Below are 12,702 nucleotides of genomic sequence, written 5' to 3' on the forward strand. Positions count from 1 at the left end.
TCTAAATTAATTCCCCTCACTTGCAGGTTTGCATAACCCTTTAAAATTATTTACAAATATTTTCTGTGGTTTGACTATGTTTTTTCAAGAATCCATGCTTAAATGTCACGTATGTGTTTAGGGAATTTGACAGCAATGTAGTTTGTTGTCACAGTTGTTTTAACTTTATTACAAGCCATTTAAAACACATTTGAAAATATTTTTGTAATTTCTCATTTCTATGTGTATGTGTGGTTTTCTGTTTTGTTTTGTTTTTTGAGACAGGAGTCTCGCTCTATCGCCTAGGCTAGAGTGCAGTGGCCTGATCTTGGCTCACTGCAACCTCTGCCTCTTGGATTCAAGTGATTCTCCTGCCTCAGCCTCTCAAGTAGCTGGGATTACAAGTGCCTGCCGCCATGCCCAGCTAATTTTGCTTTTTTTTTTTCTTTAGTAGAGATGGGGTCTCTTTATGTTGGCCAGGCTAGTCTCGAGCTCCTGACCTCAGGTGATCTGTCCGCCTCAGCTTCCCAAGTGCTGGAATTACAGGCGTGAGCCCCTACACCCAGCCTGTGTATATTTTTTTTAACAAGCAAAAGTATGAGCCTCCTTGGTAATTCTGTTTCTCACTACTCTTCATCATTTCTCTGCCCAAAATTCTTGCTGTTTCTTGTACAAACTTAGTAATTTCCTGATCCACATGCCTTTGCTTTGGCCATTTCTTGTTTTTAGAATCCTAACCTTAGCCATGGTCAAGTCTTACCTGTCTTAAAGAGCCACATATAAAAAAGGAAATTAATTCTTTGTTGTAGTTGAAGTAACTTTGCTCTCCTCCAAATTCTTTTTTGTATTACCTTTTTATCTTAGATACCTAATACTTTCTATCTTGTATTTATTTATGTACATATTATCTCACCAGTAATACTTTAGACTCTATTAGCAAATGACCTGTAATGTTGGGAAAAAGATGTTAACATATATAATCCTTAAAATAATGATATACTTTAGATGTTCAATAAAAGCAAACAAAAACATATTGTATAAAAGTTGAAATATATAATTTAATCATTGCACATTGTATACATGTACCAGAACACTACACTGCACCCTATAAATATGATTATGTGTCAATTAAAAACAAAATATGACAATAAAAAAAGAAATATATATAGTTCTTAACAGAGTAATAATCGGTTTACTGACCTTGGTTGTGCTGGTAAGTGAATAAATCTCTTCATTTCAGAGTGATAAGGAATTATGAATTGCTTTCACCTTCAGCAGTTTCTGATTGGTTGCTACCATGCTGAGGAGGAGAAAGGGTCAGTCTGTAGCCAGGAAGGAAGAGGAGGAATGCAGTAAGCCCTTTTCTGGTCTAGGTGGATACCAGAATGACAGGACAGGGCATAACATTTAGGCTTCTAGGTGGCATTCAGACCTCTGTGTTAGCTGTGATCTGCAATCATTTATAAATTTGAAATGGTAACAGTTAAACCCAAAATCATAATTTTGCCTCCAAAAGAAAGACAATCAGGAATTAGCCATGACAGAATCTCAGCTTCCTAAGTTAGATTCAGGAGTTAGGTACTGGAAAACTGGACAGAAAGTCTAGTAAGTAGAATTAATTAACATACTGGGGTGGAGATTGGCAGTAATGAGTGAAAGAAGTGTTAGAGGGATATTACAGTACTATACTTGCATCAGTGCCCAAGAGAAGAGGGAGAACCTGGAAAAAAAGACTGAGAAGGAGCAGTCTTCATGTTGGAATAACCCAGGGCTCAATCCTTGGTCTTTATTTCTTTTTTATCTTAACTCTTTTTTGTTGTTGTTTGGTGACCTCATCAAGTCACAAGGCTTTAAATACCATCTAGTAGGCTAGCGACTCCAAAAATATATATGCAGTTTTGATCTTTACCCCACATTTCAGATCCAGTTGCCTATTTGACATCCCCATTTGAAGATATAACAGATATCTTAAACGGAATAGGTCCCAAAGTTCTAATTCCTGTCACCATCTCCTAACCCCCACCTCAGCAGCCTGCAGTATTTTAGACAATCTCAGTTGATGGCACTTTGTCCTTCAATTAGATCAAAACTTTGATGTCATCCAGAGTCCTCTTCTTGTGTCACTCTAAGTCCAATCTGTCAGGAAATTCTGTTGTCACTACCTCTAAAATATCTTCCGTTTCCAGCAGGTTCTCACAACCTCTGTTGCTAACACTGTGGTTATAAGCTGTCATCATCTCACACCAGATTATTACTGCATTGTCTTCCTAATTGGTCTCCTAGTGTTTGTTCCCCTTAGTTGATAATTTGACAGAAATTGATTTTAGATTGTTTTACAATATCTATGATGTGAAATCTCACAGTTTTGAATAGTATCTTTTGGTAAGGGAAAGATTGTTCTTTCCCTTATCTGAGTTCTTTTCTAGCTAGAGTGTGTGTTGTCTATGTATGAAAAAACTAAGAGGCAGCTTTTAACAGAAAACTTGTATAGTGACTATAAAATGCAACAACATACCTAGGATTATGAGCTGTGATGATGATTCATTGAAATGTATTTAGCAATAACAATTGTGGGCCAAGTTTCAGAAGTCTGATGTATGATTGGTTAAGGCTTTGAGGACCATGGATCTGTAACACCTCTTCAGTGCAACCTAAGATGTGCTGACTGATTAAAAGATGCATTCAAACACATTTTTCTTCTTTGATACCATTATTAAAGACATGTCTCAAAGTCATAAAAATGCAGATTTTTAACCTTCCAAGGAGGAATGACTTTAATAGTTTTACTTTTTAATAATAAGTCATATTCTGATCACGTTGATGTTAGGTAGAGGTAAAAAAAAATCAGAAAGAATGATTCCATTCTGATTAGAAGAAAAAGTCAGTTCTGATTGTTTTCAGGAAAGTATAGATACTGTATGATAAACTTTTCCATGACTTCTGTCAATGTCTTATTATGTGACAGAGTGATATCAGTATAACCTATTCAGATTGAATAAAGGAATTTCAGTCTTTTGCGATTTTTCTGTAGCTATTATCTTGAGTCTATAACCAAGTTCACCTAACAGTTTTCTTAAAACCTGTATTAACTTCCTTTTGATATGAGGGACAAAATAAAATTTCTTCTAATCAGTCTGTCTTGTTGAGCCTAATGTAAAACTTTACTTTTAGGTGGAGGCCTCCTGGTGTCTAGGGAATGTATTTTTGTTAATACTCTTGGGTATGAGCTCTTAGGCATCTATACAGCCAAGCATTAAAACAGAAGTTAAGAGACCCATTGATCACATTATGTAGTGCAAAACAAGCTGCCTGAAATGCTAGTGAAATAATGAACAAATGTAAATAAGATAAAATCTGAATTCGAGCAAAATATATACTTTGACTCAAGACATTTCATTGTAGTTAGAAACCTTGTGAATGCCTAATATGATGAATTTTCAAAGGAATTGATTTCTATCCATTTCTGAACACTATAGTTTAAGAATTTTACCTTGGGATCTATAAATGGGCTATAAGTAGATCCATAAAACTTCAGAATTTATACAGAGTTTTATATTTATGGGTGATGTCCTTGAGAGAGAAACCATACATTTCACCAATTTCTTAAAGGAATGCATAATTCAAAAAAAGTTCAGGAACTACTGATCCTTATCTCTATCTATATATCACTGTGATAAAACATTTGAACCAAGTTTAATTCTTATGACCAACAAAGAAAGGGCTCTATATCTAGTTTCTAGGATCTACCATCCAGATTTTGATAGGTCAAGCCAAATCAAGGCATTGTTGTTAATAATGCTACCTGTTGTATTTATGTGAAACCCAATCTTTTGTAGCATGTTGATTTGATGTATGTTAACTCATTAACATCTATACAAATAGGCTGAGTTATCCATTGAAGTGATAGTTATTTCCTCTGATTATAATTTTGAGCAATTTTCTTCTTCTTCTTCTTTAATTTTGTGCAATTGCAAACCAGTAAGCCTCGCTGATCCTGCTGCCCTTGGCTTCATCATTTCTCCATGGTCTCTGCTGTTGCTGCCATCTGGTAGTGTGTCATTTACAGATGAAAATATTTCCAGTCAGGATCTTCGAGCATTCACTGCACCAGAGGTTCTTCAAAATCAATCACTAACTTCTCTCTCAGATGTTGAAAAGGTAACTATTAAATTTGTTTTGTTTGATTTTGTTTTTTATTTGGGTGGAGATAAATCAAATAATGACAATGGGCTACTCTGTTTCAATCCTCTGAAAAATCTATTGAGTTTTAAATGATCATGTATTCCAAGAAGTTCATAGTTATGTTATTTAAGAATTCAAATAGTCTTGTAAAGATTTATAAATCTGTAAAATAAATGAAAAAAAGTTAGCCATTATAAGTGCACGTTTACAAATACTTATTAAATACCTGCTATGTATTGAATACTGTGCCCGAGGAAGATATAAAAGTAACTAGAAAGTTGACCCTGATTAACATGTACAGAACAATCTATTACGGCGGTCCTCATCCTTTTTGGCACCAGAGACTGTTTTCATGGAAGACAGTTTTTTCAAGGATGGGGTGGTGGAGGGGAATGGTTTTAGCATGAAACTGTTTCACCTCAGAACATCAGGCTTTAGATTCTTATAAGGAGTATGCAACCTCAATCCCTCAAATGTGCAGTTCATAATAGGGTTCGCACTCCTGTGAGAATCTAATGCCACCATTGATGTGACAGGAGGCAGAGTTCAGGTGGTAGTGTTCACTTGCCTACCTCTCACCTCCTGCTGTGCAGCCTGGTTCCTAACAGGCCATGGAACTGGTATGGGGCTGAAGGTGGACCCCAATCTATAATATTTGGCAGGATAAAATAAATACTATGGAGAATGGTAGTGTTTTGAGAATCTACAAAAGGAGCAATTAATTTTTAGTGTAGAATGATATCACAGAGAAGGGGTAGCATTTGTGTTAGGCTATGAAGAATGAATAAACTCCAGATCAATAAAAATAGGTAGAAAGGGCATCCTACTCAGAGTAGTTGGTATGGGTAATGATAAGAGTTAAGGAATTTTCCACTGTGATTGGGGAATGGTTGGTTAGATTGGCTAGGCTAGAACATTACTACCTAGAGGGATGTGGTTAAAGAAAGGAAGAAAGGCTCTAGGTCAGAAGGAGGATGATCTTTGAATGCCAGAACTTGAGACTTTCTTCTTAGGAGGTGGGGATCTATCATATTTTTAGGAGCATGGCTGATGTAATTTGTGATTTTGGAGGTGAAGTTTGACAAAAGTAGATAACTATTGGGGAAGAAAGATTTTGTGGGACTCAATTTGGGAAGGTTTTGTGGGTTTTTGTTGTTGTTGTTTTGATTTTTTGAGATGGAGTCTTGCTTCTTCGCCCAGGCTGGAATGCAGTAGTGCGATCTTGGCTCACTGAAACCTCCACCTCCCAGGTTCAAGCAATTCTCCTGCCTCAGCCTCCCAAGTAGCTGGGATCACAGGCATGTGCCAGCATGCCCGGCTAATTTTTGTGTTTTTAGTAGAGACGGGGTTTCACCATGTTGGCCAGGCTGGTCTCGAACTCCTGACCTCAAGTGATTCGCCTGCCTTGGCCTCCCAAAGTGCTGGGATTACAGTCATGAGCCACCATGCCCAGCCAGAGAGTTTTAATACTCTGTAGAAAAGAATTGAAAATGATGTAATGATTTATTTGATGGCATAATGAAGAAGTGAAGGTTTATAATAGAAGTATCCTATATGACTATGGTGATATAACTGATTTCAGAACAAGACCTAATTTTATTGTCAAAGTTATGAAAAAAATTTAGGCATATATACCGTATTTTACAGCAGGCATTGGATAATTGTGTTGTATACCAGGCTGTGGGTAATTTAGGGTTGTGGGGATCTCCAGAGAATTCAGAATTAGCTATGAACATTCTTTCCCATATATCATTCCACATAAGTGTAAAAATTAACCTAGTAATTTCCTAATAGCAAAATTGTTAAAAAGTATATACATATTAAACTTTAATATGCATTATCTAATCGCCATCTAAAGGAATTCTACTAATTTCTTTCTGCTGACAATCGTATTTTTCTTTTCAGACACTGAATCTGTGTGAGTATGAGTGTGTGTGTGATGATTAAGCTAAAGGAAGGCATCTTGATTTGAGCCATCAATTATGTATCTGAAAAAGACTAGAATTGGTAGAATGAATTCAGATTTAAGTTTATCTACCTTTTATGTTCCATGAACTACTTAAGAATTTTGAGAGGTACAAGCAACCATTGAAAGGAGATAGTAGCTATGAGGCAGGGGTAATGCTTAAGGCATTAGCCTAAGGAATTTCCCATGACAAAAGATACGGTATTTGAAAAGAACTTTTTGTATGTTATAGAGTAGATATAGTCTTGGTCATTGTTATGTATCGTGAAGGTATTCAAGTGTACTGGTAATGTTTTCTTAAGTTAGATAATATAAATAGTATACATATATAGTTATTCATTTTCGTTATTTAAACAGGATGCAGTCATTCTGTACACCGTATGATTCATTTAATACTCTTGTAAAAGAGAGATTAGAACATTGGAAGTAGGTATGGTATGTGTGCATAGGTATCATGAATTCTTTCTGTAAACATTTAAAATCCACAATAAAATTTTAAAAGTGCTTAGTAGAAATTTGAGGTGCACAAGTGCTTTTCTGATTTGCTGAGAGGTTTCCCAATTTGCCTTATGATGTCTAGATCCCCAAACCAGTTAACCCTATGTTTTGGAATAACTATTAGACCACATGTTTGGGAAAATGACTAAAGCCACTCTATTATTTTGCCAAGTATTTAGAAGCAATGTTGGGGATGAAATGGGTGTGGGGTTGTTGCCATTATCATGTTAAAGTTGATTTCTTTGTCTAATTGGAACTCCTAGCTTATCTCATGCCTCAAAATCTTAAGTGTAATTCTAAATACAAAGAAAATCAGCTTTTTGTTTGTTTGTTTTTCGTTTTTCGTTTTTTTGTTTTTGAGATGGAGTCTCGCTCTGTCGCCCAGACTGGAGTGCAGTGGCACACTCTCGGCTCACCTCAACCTCCACCTCCCAGGTTCAAGCAATTCTCCTGCCTCAGCCTCCCGAGTAGCTGCGATTACAGGCATGTGGCACCACACCCAGCTAATTTTTGTATTTTTTGTAGAGATGGGCTTTCACCATGTTGGTCAGGCTGGTCTCGAACTCCTGACCTCGTGATCTGCTCACCTCGGCCTCCCAAAGTGCTGGGATTACATACATGAGCCACTGTGCCTGGCCAGAAAATCAAGTTTTTTGATCCTGTTTATAACATGAAACAAAGGTCATCTAGCACAGTATTCTGGTTTTAAAATGGCAAGGGCATTTTGCAAGTGAGGAAAGTAACTGGACTTAATGACTTTCATGAGTTAAGAATATGCTATTAACTAGCCCTCAACAAATGCTTGCTGTTGATGACATATAAATTGTTTTATAATGCTCAGTGCCTAGCACTCTTGATATATGAAAATGTTCTCTTCATTCAGAGGAATTACACGATTACACTTAAAAGTGTTTTGTAAACTGTATACATATGTTTATATGAAAAAACTCCCTTACTATCAGCTATGTAAATAGCCATTTTCATTTATTTACCTTAAAACTTTACTTTTCAAGATAACATGCCTTTAATTGAGTAGACAGGTTTATACAGGCCACACTAAGCTTTTTGATCCTTTGGCTTTTTTGGGAAATGTTCTACTTCCTGCTTGCCTGGCAGAAGGTGTACTTATTTGACAGTTCTTTTGAAATCAGTTTGATGGAATAGAGCTTGAATCAAATTCCTGAGGTGCTTTCTGTTCAAAAATATTGATGTGCACCAGAAATTTGTACTGTGTTCCTGATAAACTAATCTTGTTTATTGCCACTAATTTGTAGTCTAAAATATCAAGAATTATTGCCCCTACCATCTCTGTGCTTTTTGAAAATCAAGGATCATCTTTAGAAGGTCAATAATAGTAAATCTACTAACCCAAGCTTAGCAGAAACCTGAACTAAACTTGACCAAAAAAACGACCAAATGCCCTTAATCACACTATACAGTACATACCCTGTGTTAAATCTCATTAATCCATCCCCCGTCCCCTGTTTTTATTCATTCATTCATAAATTTGACAAATGTTTGTTATATGTCAGGACTCTGTGCCACTGAAAAAGAAACTCTAGGATTGTCTAGTGACAGAGTTCAACATGTAATCATATAATTAAATTGTAAATGTTAAATGTTAGAGTTGTAGAGATAGAGATACCATCTCACATCCGTTAGGATGGCTACTATCAAAAGAACAGGACATAACAGCTGTTGGCAAGGATGTGGAGAAACTGAAACCCTTGTGTGTTGTTGATGAGAATGTAAAATTGTACAGTTACTATGGAAAGCAGTATAAAGGTTTCTTAAAAATTTAAAAATAGAATTACCATGTGATCCAGCAACCCCATTTCTGAGTATATATATCCAAAAGAATTCAAAGCAGGAACTCAGAAAGATATTTGCACACTCATGTTTATAGCAATGTTATTCACAATAGCCAAGAGCTGGAAGCAACCCAAAATTTCATTGACAGATGAATGGATAAAAAAACTGTGGCATGTACATACAATGAATATTATGCAGGCTTAAGTAAAAGGCAGTCTTGTCACATGCTACAACATGGATGAACCTGGAAGACATTATGCTAAGTGAAATAAGCCAATTACAAAAGGACAAACACTATATGATGCCACTCATATGAAGGATCTAAAGTAGTCAAAATCATAGAAACAAAAAGTAGAAAGGTGATTGCCAAGGACTGGCAGAGAGGGTAGAGGGAAGAATTCGTGTTTAATGAGCATAGAGTTTTAGTTTTGCAAGATGAAAAATTTCCAAGACTGTTGCACAACAATGTAAATACACTTAGCACTACTACTAAAATATATACTTAAAGATAGATGGTAAATTTAATCTTTTTTTTTTTTTTAAGACAGTCTTCCTCTGTTGCCAGGCTGTAGTACAGTGGCGCAATCTTGGCTCACTGCAACCTCTGCCTTCCAGGTTCAAGTGAGTCTCAGCCTCCCAGGTAGCTAGAACTACAGCTGCGCACCTCCACGCCCAGTTAATTTTTGTATTTTTAGTAGAGACAGCATTTCACCCTGTTGGCCAGGATGGTCTCCATCACTTGACCTTGTGATCAGCCCACCTTGGCCTCCCAAAGTGCTGGGATTACAGGCGTGAGCCACCACGCCTGGCCAATAAATTTAATCTTATGTGGTTTCTTTTACCACAATAAAAGATGACACCAAGTACTAAAGTTTTTATAGGTACAAAAGCATTATAGAAATTTAGGTCTTTATCACTTCACCATACTATGTTCCACTAGCTAAAAAACTAATTTCTGATAATGTTATTGAGTGTTAATGGCTTAATGTTTTGTTCCAGTGAGATAATACATTATCATCTTATTAGTCTTTAAGTCTATATCATCTTAACTTAAAGGTATAACTCTTAATATGGAAATTTAGCCCCATGAGAGAGGATTTAGGGGACCAAAATGGATCCTAAAATAATCCTACTTCATCAGATCTCTGGGGCCATTTTGGGTCTCCTCTAGAGCACTAGAACATGTTTTGGTTTGTAATATATGTATACTAGTATTCCTAGTCCTACAGTAAGTAGCTTAGAGTTAAATAAGTTGTCAGATACATTATTAAGCTACTTAGGTATATCTTAGGAACTAACCAAGTATATATACTCAATATTTAAAGTGTGATAAAATGTAGAAGGTAATGTGTTGTGGAGAAAGGGTTAATTTTAAAATTAGAAAATAACAGCCTGCTGTTTTGAGCTTTATTTGGAGGTGAGTTTTTCCCTTTAGGAAATATCGAAACAAAGGAATTATGACTAAGTAAATTTGTGCAATTGCTTTATATTTCAGATCATAACCTAAGTTCCATCATACCCTCAGAGGTCAGAGTAATAAGCTCATTAGGCTATTAAAAGTTTAAAAACTATATGCATACCAAAAAAATGTGTTTTTATATATTCTTCTGGATAGAGGGATTACAGCTTTTATTCTTGCTTTTTTCTCAAGGGCTGAAAGTCATTGACTATTTGCTGACAGATCCCAAATGTATATATCTCTAACACCATGCTCTTGACTTTTATGTAAAGTTCACTGGAATGTCCCACAGGCATCTCAGACTCAATAGATCTGAAATTAAACTCATTGTTCCTTCTCATACCCTGAAACTTTTCTCCCTTCCAGTGTGTTTCCTATAAATGAACGGACCATCATTTCCCTAATTTACAAGGAAAAATCTAAGATGTCATTCTTAATTTTTCATTCACCTCTGGCTCCATTTCCTAAATCTATGATTAATTTCTTTTTATTCTACCTCTTTAGTATCTCATATATGTCTACATATATTAGCTCTCACTGCTTCCTCCTTAGTTCAGTCCATCACAAATGACCAGTGGTGAGAACAATTCTAATAAACTGCAGTCAGTGCATTTTTGAAAACCCACATATGATCTTGTTCTATTCCTGTTTAAAATTACTCAGATTCTCCATGTCCCCTGAATAAACTCTTGACTCCCGAGCATGGCCTTCAAGGTCTTATTTTATCAGCCTTGTCTGAGCCATCGTTTTGTCAAGCTCTGTGCTTCAGTCATTCTGAATTCACTTCAGTGTCTGAGATATGCCACATACTTTCTTTCTTATTAACCTCTATGCATTCTCTTCTTTCAGCTTCAAAAAGTCTTTTCACCCAGACTCATGTTATTTCGACTCTACTCTTCCCCTCACTGTCTGGCTAACTTTTACTGTAGAGGTGAAGCTTTCTCCTATGCTCTGTTATTCTCTCTGTGTACTTCTCATATGTCACATTATCTTCTCTTATAAACAGGAGTGAAGATTTGATATGGAAGAGACCCTGTTTGTCCTCCTGACTATTGTATTCCCTATGTTCCCTACTAGTGGTTCTCAAAGTCTGGTCCCTCCAATCAGTAGCATCACCATCACCTGGGAATTTTGTAGAAAAGCAAGTTCTCAGGCCCTACCCCAGACCTACTGAATCAGACACCCTGGAGATATGACCCAGCCACCTGTGTTTTATCAGTCCCTTCAGGTGATTCTGATGCATGACGTAGTTTGAGAACAAATCATCTATGTCATATTTGGCAGTAGGTAAAAATAGTTTTTTAACCCAGAGGTATCTATGATTTGTTGCTTTTAAGTGCATAGCCACACAATCTCAGGGGTGTGTTGCTAAAAGGAGCTATGTAGCACACATAAAGCAGTCCATATTTCTTCACAGAGATCCAGAGATGGCTGGATGAGAGGTATCTGCACATCAGACTATAGTGTCTCACCCAACTTGTCTCTTGTGGTCAGTGAGACAAATCTTTGAAGGCTTTTCATCTCCCCTTTAGAGAATGGATCAAGAGGTAGAAAGTATTGTTAGCCTTCTCAATGATGATAATTTTATTATTATCCCATTTTATATTTCAACAAATATTTATCATGTATGGGCTCTGGGTTGAATCTGGCTTTGTCACCTAAGGGATATATGAACTCAGGCAATTTGCTTAACCTTTCTATGCCTCAGGTGCCTTATCTATATGGTGTTAATAATAGTACTTACCTTGTAGGGTTATTAGAAAGTGAAAGAAGATAATACTTGTAAAATGCAAATGTTGGGCTAGGTCTAGGGATAGAGTGGTGAACAGGACAAAATCCCTCTGTGCATGGAGTTTACATTCCATACTTTATAACTGTACAGACAGAAATGTATTTTTATCCTATAGGAGTTACATTAATGAGCTTCCTTGACTCTCAACTTTCCATGTCACATTTTCTTTATCTCTATCTCTGGTTCCTCCCTTTTCACATATGCACTTAATTGCCTGAATTTCTCAAGTCTGCTTTCTAAGTTTAGCCATTTTAGTTCTTTCGTCTTTAGCCCTATTGCTGGCACTATGGTGAAGTTCTAATTTCTCTTCTCTCGGACTTTTGTCATTTCTCCTAACTCTTATTCCTGCTTCTTGACTGTTCTCTCTGCCACTGTCAGATTAATACCCCGATCATGTCATACCCTTGATCATGAGGGTTTTTCCCCTCAAAAACCTTCATTGAGTTGCTCCTTTTTTACCCAATGAAGTACAGATTCCTTAACCAAACATAAAAATCTCTCCAGAGTCTGCTCCCAACTACCTTCTGACTCCTCTTTTTTAGATGCACAGGCTGGAGCCGCTGATTATTAGATAGATCTTGTGCTTTTGGGCTTCACTTCTTTGGAGAGCAATGCCTTTCATCCCTGTTTTCACGTTTCCACATCCTATGTACCATCCATTCTTTCAGTGAGCATCTACTGAGGACTTACAATATATCCAACCCTATAAAAGGTCAAGGAGATAACAAAGATGAGTAAGGAGTAGACCTTACTCTCAAAGGGCCAGGAGGCTGAGAGACAGAGAAAAAGAAATGATGATGATGATGATGTGCAGGGAATATACACAATGATAATAGATCTATACAGAATATTAAGAGCAGGGAGAGAGACATATAAGTTATGTTTCAAGTCTCAGCCTAACTCCCATCTGCTTTAAGTTTCTTCTAACTTCTCAATAGTCAAAAGTAACCTTTTCTTGTCTCCTTGAATTTCCTTAGCACAAATTTACTACTTCTACTTTGTTTAATACATAGG

General features: G+C 36.5%; 1 protein-coding gene across 7 annotated transcripts in view; it reads left to right on the forward strand.

The window, feature by feature from the left end:
• The window catches only part of PTPN13 (protein tyrosine phosphatase non-receptor type 13), a 163,592-nt gene that overhangs the window by 23,022 nt on the left and 127,868 nt on the right, over positions 1 to 12,702 (forward strand). For all 7 annotated transcript variants that reach the window (XM_064368927.1, XM_064368936.1, XM_064368945.1 and 4 more), the window contains exon 2: positions 3,959 to 4,137. In XM_064368927.1, coding sequence (XP_064224997.1) covers positions 3,959 to 4,137 — 179 coding nt within the window. The remainder of the gene's footprint in view (positions 1 to 3,958; positions 4,138 to 12,702) is intronic.

This window comes from Aotus nancymaae, unplaced genomic scaffold, assembly GCF_030222135.1.
Source record: "Aotus nancymaae isolate 86718 unplaced genomic scaffold, 86718_ANA_hifiasm-v0.15.2.pri h1tg000006l, whole genome shotgun sequence".
Taxonomy (NCBI): domain Eukaryota; kingdom Metazoa; phylum Chordata; class Mammalia; order Primates; family Aotidae; genus Aotus; species Aotus nancymaae.